Source organism: Helobdella robusta (genome assembly GCF_000326865.2).
Source record: "Helobdella robusta unplaced genomic scaffold HELROscaffold_53, whole genome shotgun sequence".
Classification (NCBI taxonomy): Eukaryota; Metazoa; Annelida; class Clitellata; order Rhynchobdellida; family Glossiphoniidae; genus Helobdella; species Helobdella robusta.
Window position 1 is genome coordinate 40048 of NW_008705278.1, and position 11784 is coordinate 51831.

Genomic DNA, 11784 nt, shown 5'->3' on the forward strand with positions numbered 1-11784 from the left:
AACATAAATCTTATATATATACCTTTCTTTGAGGTTCTTTTCTTTGCCGACCGGTCGGCTTCTTTGCGTTTCTCTATTTTCATTTAAATTAATTAAATAAATAAGATTTGTCCATTCATTTAGATTCTTTCAGGTTCATTCATTCAGGTTGAAGCTTCCGGAGGAGTTCATCGTGGAAGATCAGAATGGTTGTGATGTCACGCTACGTTCGTTCATTCAGTGTCAAAGAATGCACCCCTGGCTGGGGTTCGTTTTACGGTTTCTTTGCGGTTTCTCTTTTTGCCAATTGGCTGGCTTTTCCGGCTGGCGGGTTTCACCGCGGCTCGTTTCTCTATTTTAATTTAAATTAATTAAATAAACAAGATTTTTTTATTTCATTCATTTCATTCAGGCTGAAGCTTTCAGAGGTGTTCATTATACGTTTTATTCTTTTTTCTCTGTAATTTAAAAATAAGAAGGCTTACACGCACACACACACACACACACACACACACACACACACAATTACATTAAGTAGCTATATAGGTAGGTTAGATAGGCATAATTTTAATTGTAGGTAGGATAGATAAGAAGCATCCAACACTAATGTAGTTGAATAGGTAGGCGCGTAAGTTTATCGCTTCTATTTTTTCTTGCACCCACATTACACGCATTAGCGTATTACACACACAAACACATACATAAACACATATATTAGTATTTGAGCGTAATTTTATTTTCAATACACATTCTAATTTATTATTACTAAGGTTGTGAGTAATTTAATTTCATAGGTAGTTAAGGGCAATAATGTAATTCTAGGAACAATCTTGTAATGTAAATTAAAACGCTGTATGTGTATCGATAGGTAGGTTAATTATAAGTTTTATATTATTATTATTATGTTGGAACCCAAGGCATTACGTAGGTGGTGGGGTGGGTGCCGAAAGGCCAATGAATTGGGCTCTTGAGTTTTGTAATTTTAGGTAAGTTAAGGCCATAATGTAATGAATAGGTAAGTTAAGGCTACGTTGTAACACATACTCATTAATAGATTTAGGGTTTAAGTTTTATATTATTATTACTAAGTTGGAGCCCAAGGCATTACGTAGGTGGTGGGGTGGGTGCCGATAGGCCAATGAATTGGGCTCTTGAGTTTTGTAATTTTAGGTAAGCTAGGGCTTAATTGTAATGAATAGGTAAGTTGAGGGTACGATAGCCGATAGACTCTGAATTTCAAAGTCCGTTGTCAGAGGTAAGCCTTGGTGGCCAGTGGTGAACCAGCAATGGTTTACTATCCGGACGGCAATGGTTTACTATTTGCACGGTAATGATTTACTATGCGGCATGGCCATAGTCTACTACCCGCACGGCTTCCGGACGGCAAATGGTTTACTATCCGCACAGCAATAGTCTACTATCCGCACGGCAATGGTTTACTATCCGGTGCCCTGGCTGTCGGTGAACCTCTGTGCAAAGGGGGGAGAATGAAGGGGGACTTTTGACTATCGTACCATTAACAATTTAATATAGATTAGTTAAGGTAATTGAATAGGTAGATAGGATTATTTTTATTAAGCAATTTGAGGTGCAGGCACTGCTAACCTTTCTGATGAGAATTTTCTCTTTCTCCATTCCACGGGCTGTGTTTCAGCAACAATCTCGAGGAGGACTGGCACCAGTTTTGGAGGACAACGTAGGAACCGGAAAGCATTCAACATTCTGCCTTTGTCGAATGGACGACGGTAAGTTTTTTTTACATTTTAATCTCTTTATTATTTTCAGTTATTATTTATTTGCCATTATTTCCATTTGATAATTTTTTGCTTCTAAGATTCTAACATTCATTTACTACTACGCTAATAAACAAAATTGTCTACAGAATGATGAGAGGTGGGCAGTGGTGGGAGTCAGCACGTTTCAGATGGTGGTCTCATGATGATTTACGTATGATGATGTGGTGTAGGAAGAATCAGCGCGTTGGCTGTTCGACTGACACTCAGAAGTTCGGATGAAATCTTGTGTGCCGATCTGAATGTGGTGGTCGGTGCGGTCGGTGCAATGGATTGAAGTAACGACGATTTTCGAAGTAAGGTTTAGTTTCGTTTTTTTTATTTTTCTCATTCATTCATTTTTTCCCTCAATCTTTCAAATTATTCTTCCATTAATTGACGTTAATTCGTTCTATTCATTCATTCATTCATTCATTCATTCATTCATTCATTCATTCTTTTAATTAATTATTTAATCATTCAGTTCATCATTTATTCGTTCGTTCCTTTGTTCCTTGATTTACTACTAAGCTAATAAAAATATATTTTTACAGAATGCTGAGAGGTGGGCTGTGGTGGGCGTCAGCATGTTTCTGGTCTCATGATGATCGTTCCGATGACAATTTGAAGATAATATTAAAAGAAAATTTGTTCTTGTCCCATCGTACCATTGAAAGTACTCGAATTTGTCATCTCAATAAGATAAGTTGCCTTTTTTTCCAATGGCTTGTTTTTTACTTTAAAAAATTATTTTTATTTCAATTTAGTGTTTTTCAGTATCCGGTCAAATTCATTCCATCGATGCGTGTCAGATGGTGGTAGGTGCAATGGAGGTTCGTCCGTAGTGAGTGAAGAAGTTTTTGGAGAGTACACGCCCGCACATTTACACGCACACATCAATAAAACACATATACAACATCCATTCATTCGGTGTCGTTGTTATGTTTTTCTTCAACTTTCCATTTTCTTTACCTGACTTAATTTAATTCGTCGGTAAGTTAGGGATTGAGATGAGATGAACAATCGTAGGTAGGCTAGGGCTTAACATTAGTTAAAAAGTTTCAAGTAAAATAAAAACGCTGAAACATGTAAAATAAAATACCTAAAACATGTAAAATTCCAAAAACGTATAAAAACATATTTGTAGGTAGGTGAGTTGAGTTAAGGATTATAAGTAAGCTAGGGCCCTGAGAATAATTTAATTGTAGGTAGGTGACTGACTACTATTCTTGCGACTTTTTACTAGTTTTTTGTGATGTGTTTGTTTTCGCTTCGCAGCCCCACACCAACAAAACAAACTACATTTTATTCTCGTCGTCGCCTTAAATTTTACCTTTTTGAACAATCTTTTTAATAATGTCTATTTATTTAATTATTTATTAAATGTTGACTGGTTTCTAGTTTTTTTAATTTGGTTATATAATTTTTGGATATTTCTTGATTTAATAAAAGCAACTACTGTGTTTTTCTTTCTTTATTAAAATCTCGAAATTGTTTGTAGATCTGTACAGTTAAGTGTTTGTTCGAGTTTGAACAAGCCTGCAAATATTTTTCAAATATGGTTCATTGATTGGTCGATTGGTTGGTTGATTAGTTGATTGAATGAATGGTTGGTTGGTTGATTGATTGGTTGATTGATTGATCTCATAGTATTGTATATATGAAAAAAAATCCGATTAAGCCAACATACGGCTTTACTTGGCCACTGTATTTTACCAGATAAAAGCAATTTCTTTATTTATATTGACAAAACTAATGGTGAAATGACTATATTGACTTATTTAAAGCATTATATGTAAAGAAAACCGCCATGACACTGTTGTATGAGACCCAGTAAGCCACTGCAGTAAGCCAACGTATGATTTCAACAACCATAATTTCTATGAGCACCAGCAGAATGTAAAATATTCATTGAATATAATGAAGATAGTTGTTCAAATAACAATTTTGATCTATTAGGCCGTTTATTTCATGAGCAAACAAATTTTTAACATGATCGAATAGTGTAAAAAAGCCACCGGATTTCACAGGACCAAAAGTATAATTTTTATATTCAAATTAACAAAAATAATTTAATAATACATAATTTTATTTAATAAAATCATAATTTTATTTAATAAAATTAAAGAGAATTACTACAATGTTTTAAGCATATTAAGTCAAGTAAATATTTCATATAGCTTGCTCGTTAAAATCCATGCAATTTCGTAAGCCAATAATCCAAGCATGTCAAATAGCCCGACTCTTGACTCGAACGATAATAAATCACATATATATAATTATATCCATGGGCTTGATACATATAACTAGAATTCAAAACATTCATAAACTTATTCACAGTCTTTTTGCGGCAATATCGCTTTATTTTAAAAGTAAACAACATGGCGGACAGAACGTCTTACACGGACGAGCAGTTACTCGCCGGATTAGAGAAATATGGCGAAGTTAATATCAAAATTAATGACAAAACAAGACATATTTATATTAAAAAGTTGAATCACTTCAAAGCGAGAGAGTTAATGAATCAAAAAGCCGAAGCTCTACAACAGCGTAAAAAGTCGCCGGCCCGGAATACAACCAATCGACGATCGGCCCTTTCCTCACAAAAAGCTTACGACAGTGTTGCGAATGAAGTTCTGGACGATGAAGATCTTTCGGAGCGCCATCTGCGTAGACGCACAATCAACCTGGCACCATCTTCTGCCTCGGCAACTTCTAGTTTAATTAATAGCCACCACCATGACACAAGAAGAAATTCACCCTATAAAAGTCCCGGTCGGAAAGTAGATCTCCCACAATCTAATAATTTATTCTCCACTTCAACTCCGGTTGTTTCGCCCCAGCAACATCTCTCCCGACTACCCCCATCCGACATGAGATACAGTAGAAGAGGGGCAGGTGATGTTCTGTTTGGGAGGGATTACTCACACGTTAGTAGCGACTTTAACGAGGCAACTCCACCAAGATCTAGTGCTGGAGAGTTCTTCAGCAAGCTGATGTCCAAAGCCAAACTGCCTGATTATTCTTTACGTCACAAGCAGTCTTCACTTGATGTAGGCAACAAAAGTCGGACTTTTAATGAATTTTCTGACTCGGAGGGTGAGGTCGAAGTTTCCACAAAATGCGTCAACACGTCCTTCCCTCCATCCGATGATGACACATTCACTAAATATACACCCAACAGATTCTCATCAAAATTTTCAGGCTCACCAGTTAGGAAAACTGAAAGATCTTTTGCCTCTGCTAGAACGGCAGAAAGCTCAAAATGGCATTTGTTTTCGAAGTTGGTAGTGTTCGGTGTCGTAGTGTTCTTCCTGGCTGTGGCCTCTGTTTACCTTTACAGGGCTTTCCTAACTACCCCATATGCCATTGTTCAGATAGGTGGTGCTCATGTTTAGTTTTACCTATTAATAATTGAGGAAATTAATTAGTTAATTTTATTGTAAACTAATTAAATTAGGTGATTCATTATTATTGCTTTATGAACTTTTTCTTCATTTTAATTGATTATTTTGTTTTTTTGTTTAAAAATTTTAAATATAATATTTTCAAGGACAAGAAGTCTGCATAGATATAAAGAGTGGCAAAGATAAAGTAATTAGTTTCATCATCTCCATCGTTATCTCCATCATCTTGATTATCATTCATTTGTTATCGCCATTTTATTATCATCACCATTAGGATTGTCATCATCAGTAAGATGATCACTATCATCATTTCTGTAACCGTCACTTTTCATCACCCATGGTCATCATCATCATCATCATTTTTGCAATCATCACCACCATCATCATCATACAATCATTTTCTTCATCATCACAATTATTATCATTACAATTGTCATCATCATCACAGCCATCATCATCATCACAGCCATCATCATCATCACAATCATCATCACAATCACATCATCATCACAATCATCATCATCATCTTAACAATCATCATCAGGTATGCTTGAATGAAGAGGAAAGGAATGCACTGAATGATGTTGTTGTAATGTTGGCTCTGAGATCAGGTAAGTTAGTCAGTCACTCATTTCTGGCAGTTTTGTTCCATTCCCTCTATCCATCTTTCATTCATTCATTCATTCATTTTTCCATTCTATCTATGTATCTTTCATTTATTGTTTCATTCTGTCCATCCATCTTTCATTCATTCATTGTTTCATTCTATCTATCCATTTTTCATTTATTCATCCATTGTTTCATTCTGTCAGCCCATCTTTCATTCAATTATTTCCTTGTTTCATTCTGTCTATCTATCCTCAACACATGCACGCACACCCAAACACACACACACACATACATTAATCACACACACACATTACTCACACACACACACACACACACACACACACATTACTCACACAAACACAAGTTCAAACATATACACACGTGCATAGGTGAAAATAAGTGTTCTCTGACAAATGTTGATGCTGATAATGATGATGATGATGATGATGACAATGAAGAAGTCAGCATTGATGATGTCAACAAAAGCAGGAGTGGAAATGTCATGCTGACTGAGATTGCTAACTCATTGAATGAGAAATATGACGACGTCGGAGAGGTTAGTAGTTGGATGATTGAATTATTTGTTCGTTCGTTGATTGATTGTTTGACTGACTGACTGATTGGTAGATTAATTGATTAATTGGCTAATTGGTTGATTGATTTTTTTGTTAATTGATTAGACTGTATGGTTTTTTGGTTCATTGATTTGTTTGTTGATTGATTGATTGATTGATTGATTGATTGATTGATTGATTGATTGATTGATTGGCTAATTGGCTAATTGGTTGATTGATTTTTTTGTTAATTGATTGGACTGGATGGTTTTTTGATTCATTGATTTGTTTGTTGGTTGATTGATTGATTGGTTTGCTGACTGGTTGTTTTAGTTGATTGGTTGACTGTTTCATTGACTGAAACACTGGTTGAATAAAGGATTGAATAAATGAATGATTGATCAATCGATCGATCAATTGATTGATTGATTACAATTCTACAGGATGAAAATTATAAGGTGAACATGAGGAACATTGTTATGGCAGTTCAAGCCAAACCTGCTTGGAATATTAGGTTGGTTGGTTGGTTGGTCGGTTGGCTGGTCGGTTTGTTGATTTATTGATTATGTGTTGTTAGTATGTGTCACTGTTCTTATTTAGCTCAGATTGATTGAATAATTAATTGGTTGATTGATTAATTATATAATTTTAATAATTGATTGATTGATTGGTAATTTCGAATGAATAAAATGAGCATCCAACCAACCAACCAACAGCTTAACATGCAAAGTGTCATCTTCACCCTCGTCACCGTCATCATCATCAACAACGACGCAACTGAAGCGCGGGAAAATTTGCAATGGCGCCAAATACAATGACGTCATTTCCATGTCTTCAGGGATTTCCATCCTGCCTCTGATGTGTCGGGTCAAAAAAACCCTTAGATTCATTACATTCAATCTACTGCTCGCAGTCGGAGGTTGGATGATTGGTTGCTGATTGATTGATTGGTTGGTTGGTTGGTTGGTCAGTTGGTTGGTCAGTTGGTTGGTTGGTCAGTTCTCGATGGATTGATTGGTTAGATGATTGATTGAATGATTGACTTGTTTATTTATTTATTTAGCAATGGCTTCAATCATTGGATTGATCTGGTTGGCCATTCAACTGAAGAAGAGCCATGATAGGAGGAAGAGAGATATTCATAAGATGGCCAATGAAATTATCGGTTGGTTGGGTGGATGGCTGGATGGTTGGTTGGTTAGTGGTTGGTTGGTTGGTTAGTTAAGTTGGTAGGTCAATGAAATTATTGGTTGGTTGTTGGTTGGTTGGATGATTAGTTTTTTGGTTGGTTGGTTGGATGATTGTTTGTTGATTGGTTAGTTAGTTGGCTGATTAGTCAGTTAAGTTAGTTGGTTGGTCAGTTAGCTGATTGATTAGTTGGTTGAATGATTAATTCATTGAGCAGATCTATGGTAATCATAACTGTTATTATTATTATTATTATTATTATTATTATTATTATTATTGCAACATGCACAGAATTGTTGCAGAAGCATTCAGTCCTAAGTAGGAAGGATTCCAAGGTGAAACCATTCATCCCGCTGTCCCACGTCCGCGATGCACTCATCCCGATGGCTGACAGGAAGAAGAAGATGTCCCTCTGGAATAGGTCAGCTGTTGTTATTTATTTCATTACTCAGTCAATCAACCAATCATTCAATCATTCATTCAATCAATTATTCAATCAATCTACTGGTTGGATAATTAATTGTGTAGAACTATAATAATCATAAATTGTTATTATTGCTGTTGTTCTCAACCACCCAGCCAGCCAACCAACCAATCAATCAGTCAACCAATCAACCAACCAGCCAACCAAAAATTTATTCAACCAACCCAACAACAACAACAACAACAGAGCCATCAGATTCATAAGTGAGAATGAGAGTCGAGTAGAACAAGACGTCCAGATGATAAACGGCGAAGAAGTGGCTATCTGGAAATGGGTGGAGGTTGTGATGATGATGATAATGGTGGTGGTGATGATGATGATGATGACAATGGTGATAATTATGATGATGACGATGGTGATGATGATGATGACGACGATGGTGGTGGTTATGATGATGACGGTGATGGTGACTGTGATGATAGCAATGATGATGTTTTGTAATACTTATGATTTTGATGATGCCAATGGTCGTCGTAATCTGTGCTTATGATAATGAGGGTGATAATGATGGGGATTAGGAGGATGAAGATGATTACGTTGAAGATGAAGCAGCAGTTGTGATGATGATGTGATGATGGTGATGATGAAAACGTTATGGTAAATTATGGAGGATGATAATATGACGATGATGCTTATGGTGATGAACATTATGGTGATGTGTGTGATGAAAATAATGATGAAGATGATAAAAATGATGATGATGAAAATGATGATGCTGAAACGATTCCAAAAAACACAGCTTACGGTGGATCCAATCTTCAACCAAGTGCCACCGACCGACTCAACAACAACAGCAGCAGCAACAATAACATCAGCAACATCTCAACAAAATCAACCAACAACAATAAAAAAATCGTTGTCGACATCATTCTCATCAGCGTCGTCATCATCAGCAGCATCGTTTTTACCATCGTCGTCATCATTCTTATCTAAATCATTCAACGCTGCTGCTACTACTACTTCCTACACGGCAAAAGCTACGTCGGCCTGCTTCAAAATTCTCAACATCATTAATGATGATGATGGCGATGGTGATGATGGCAATGGTGACTATCAAGATATTCAAGATACTGATCGTGGTCGACATTTCAATTCTTACGAGAAACAATTGGGCAAGAGAAAGTGAGTAGTGGTGGTTGTGATGGCGATGGTGATCATGGTGATGATCATGATGATGGTGATGATATTGGTAGAGATATATTTACTCATTTATTTTTTTCACTCATCAATCCATCCATTCATCCGTTAATCAATCATAAAATTCTCATTTACTCATTTTATTCATCCAATCATTCATTCATTTAACTCATCCATCTGTTGATGTGTCCTTCAATCAATCAATCAATCAATCTATCAATCCATTTATTAATCAATTACCAATCCATCAATCATTTCATTCTTTAAACACTCCTTCCATCCACCCATTAATATGTTCATTTATTCATCCATCCTCTCATCAATTTTTCATTCATTCATCTATCCATTTTATCCATCCTAGTTATCTCCCTCCCCTGCTGAAAGATAGCATTTTGGATACCTGTGGACAGTATCACGGGATACTTCATATCGGATGCGATCGAGTGATGGAGCCGGTTAGTTGGCTAGATGAATGAATGATTGCCTCATGAACGAATGAATGATTGGATGAATTAATGATTGGATGATTTAATTATCTAATGAATTAATTAATTTAATTAATAGATGGTTGTATGAACCATTGGCTGAATAAATGGTTGGATAAATAAATGATGAATGAATGATTGATTGAATGGATGAATAATTGTTTTGATATATATTGCAGATAATGAAAAATGAATGATTGAATGAATGAACAAATGAATGAATGAATAAATGATAAATAGAGAATTATTCGTGAATGAATGCTATCAATATCTCTAAAATGTTATTCTGATCATAAAAATTAATTTATGCTAATTTATTAAAACTCAATATACGTACGTAGGGGGCAGTCTTTGTTAAATGTGTCAGCGAATCAGCAGCCAGTCAGAACTATAATACATTACACGGATGGGTCTATGAAGGTTATTTTTATCTGTCAATCAAATTAATTTCACACTATCATTGGTCATGATTGGTCATTAAATAATCTTTCGTAACCAATTACGTTTTATTGTAATTAGGTCGATTCGTTATGTCTGTAATATATGTATGGATCAATCACATTCTATTTAAATAGGTCATTATTTTATAATAAACTGATCAGCTTTTCTGTTATCAATTACATTCAGTTTGATTAGGTTCATTTATTTCTATCAGCCAATCACATTCAACTTGTTAAACTTTATTTTTTTCCAGTCAGCCAATCGGTTTCAATTTATTTAAATTGATTTTATCCATCAACCAATCACATTTAATTTAATTAGGTCGATTGGTGTCCGTGAAGTACGTAACTCCTTTGGCCTACAAAATGATATTTCCAGACGTCGCCGACTACATGGTGCCGCTGAAGTCTGCGGCCCAGAGGAGGAGGAGCCTAAGTCGAGAAAGAAATAACTGAAGGAGCTTCTGAATATTAATGAGATGTTAATTAGATGGTGGATTATTGTTTTTGTATAGTATTTAGTTGTTGGTTAATTTTGCTAAATTGAGTGATGTTGATAAACTATTACTTGGTAGAAATTATGTACTGGATTGAATAGTTGGTTGATTAATTGATTGATTGGCTGGTTGATTGATTGATTGAGTGAATGATTTGAAAATTAAAGTTATCGTTATCATTATTTTGTTATATATATATATATATATATATATATATATATATATATATCGATGATGATGATAACAATAGTGATTATGTATGATACATACAGTGATGTAGATGATGATAATATTATAATGATGGATAGTGATGTAGATGACGAGATGGTAACAGCAGAAGTGATGATAATAATGATAATGCTTATTAACCGTGTATAAAAAAACAGCTGACCGAAATTTTTTATCTAATTAATTAATCGATTGATTGATTGATGATTGATTGATTGGTTAAAATTTCATTATTTGATTAGGTGTTTTTAACAGTTTGATCGAAGTTTATATTATTATTATTATTATTATTATTATTATTATTATTGACGCCTTTAACTTCTCTTCAGAGCTTAATTAGCTTAATTAAAGATATAATTCAACTCGTTTTTAATGGTTCTCTTTGGCAAAATTCAAAATTAGCTCTAACTAATAAATGCAGTATGGCACAAATGGAGGTAGTTAATCATTGTATTATTATAAGCATTGGAACCTCAATGTGTTTCATAAATACGATATGATATACTGATAATAACGAGCATGATATATGATACGAGATTGATGGTAATATGGGCGGCGTGATGGCTAAGATGACTGGCAGTGCTATTGCAGTCACCTGGTTCGAACGCCAAAGTATCCTTACCTTTCAGATGCGGTGTATTCTAATTCATATTACGTATAATTTATCTTTCATACTTTTCACTCATACTGCAATCATCATCAGTGGGGCAATGGTTCATCAGTGGGTCAAGCGTATCGCAAGGTGATGGTTAAAGTTGATGAAAGAGTTGAACAATTTTTTCTGGTGTGTTTTAATTAGCAATAGCATAGCAGCAGTAGTAATAGAAGCAGCGGCATTAGCAGCAGAAGCGGCAGTGGTAAGAGTATTAATAATTTTAAACGACGTTTCTTAAATCACTTATTACATTGTAGTAAAACATCATTTGAAAACTTCATCAAAATTGTTTCTTATTTCAAAACAAAATTTCCAAATTATACTTCAATAATTTTTACTGGATTAAAAT

The 11784-nt window shown here is 34.9% G+C and overlaps 2 protein-coding genes across 2 annotated transcripts in view; one reads left to right on the forward strand and one right to left on the reverse strand.

Moving 5' to 3' along the window:
• The first annotated feature begins 6154 nt into the window (after positions 1–6154).
• HELRODRAFT_114647 (hypothetical protein) lies at positions 6155–11207 on the forward strand. Its single transcript, XM_009028078.1, has 12 exons — positions 6155–6323; positions 6765–6835; positions 7038–7240; positions 7385–7486; positions 7801–7930; positions 8180–8273; positions 8733–9115; positions 9492–9585; positions 9957–10035; positions 10378–10668; positions 10726–10781; positions 10807–11207. The coding sequence occupies exons 1-10, from the start codon at positions 6270–6272 to the stop codon at positions 10509–10511; spliced, it is 1344 nt and encodes a 447-aa protein (XP_009026326.1). The 5' UTR covers positions 6155–6269; the 3' UTR covers positions 10512–10668; positions 10726–10781; positions 10807–11207.
• A 46-nt stretch (positions 11208–11253) lies between these two features.
• The window catches only part of HELRODRAFT_179220 (hypothetical protein), a gene marked incomplete at both ends in the record, with an annotated part of 1565 nt that continues 1034 nt past the window's right edge, over positions 11254–11784 (reverse strand). Inside the window, one exon of the mRNA XM_009028079.1 lies at positions 11254–11402. Within this exon, the coding sequence (XP_009026327.1) occupies positions 11254–11402 (149 nt within the window). The remainder of the gene's footprint in view (positions 11403–11784) is intronic.

Excerpts from the sequence above, each read along its gene's own strand:
- HELRODRAFT_114647 (XM_009028078.1), top strand. The coding sequence starts at position 6,270 with ATGCTGACTGAGATTGCTAACTCATTGAATGAGAAATATGACGACGTC. Across the intron at positions 7,241-7,384 it reads TCTACTGCTCGCAGTCGGAG|CAATGGCTTCAATCATTGGA; the intron begins GTTGGATGATTG and ends TTATTTATTTAG. Across the intron at positions 10,036-10,377 it reads ACACGGATGGGTCTATGAAG|GTCGATTGGTGTCCGTGAAG; the intron begins GTTATTTTTATC and ends TAATTTAATTAG.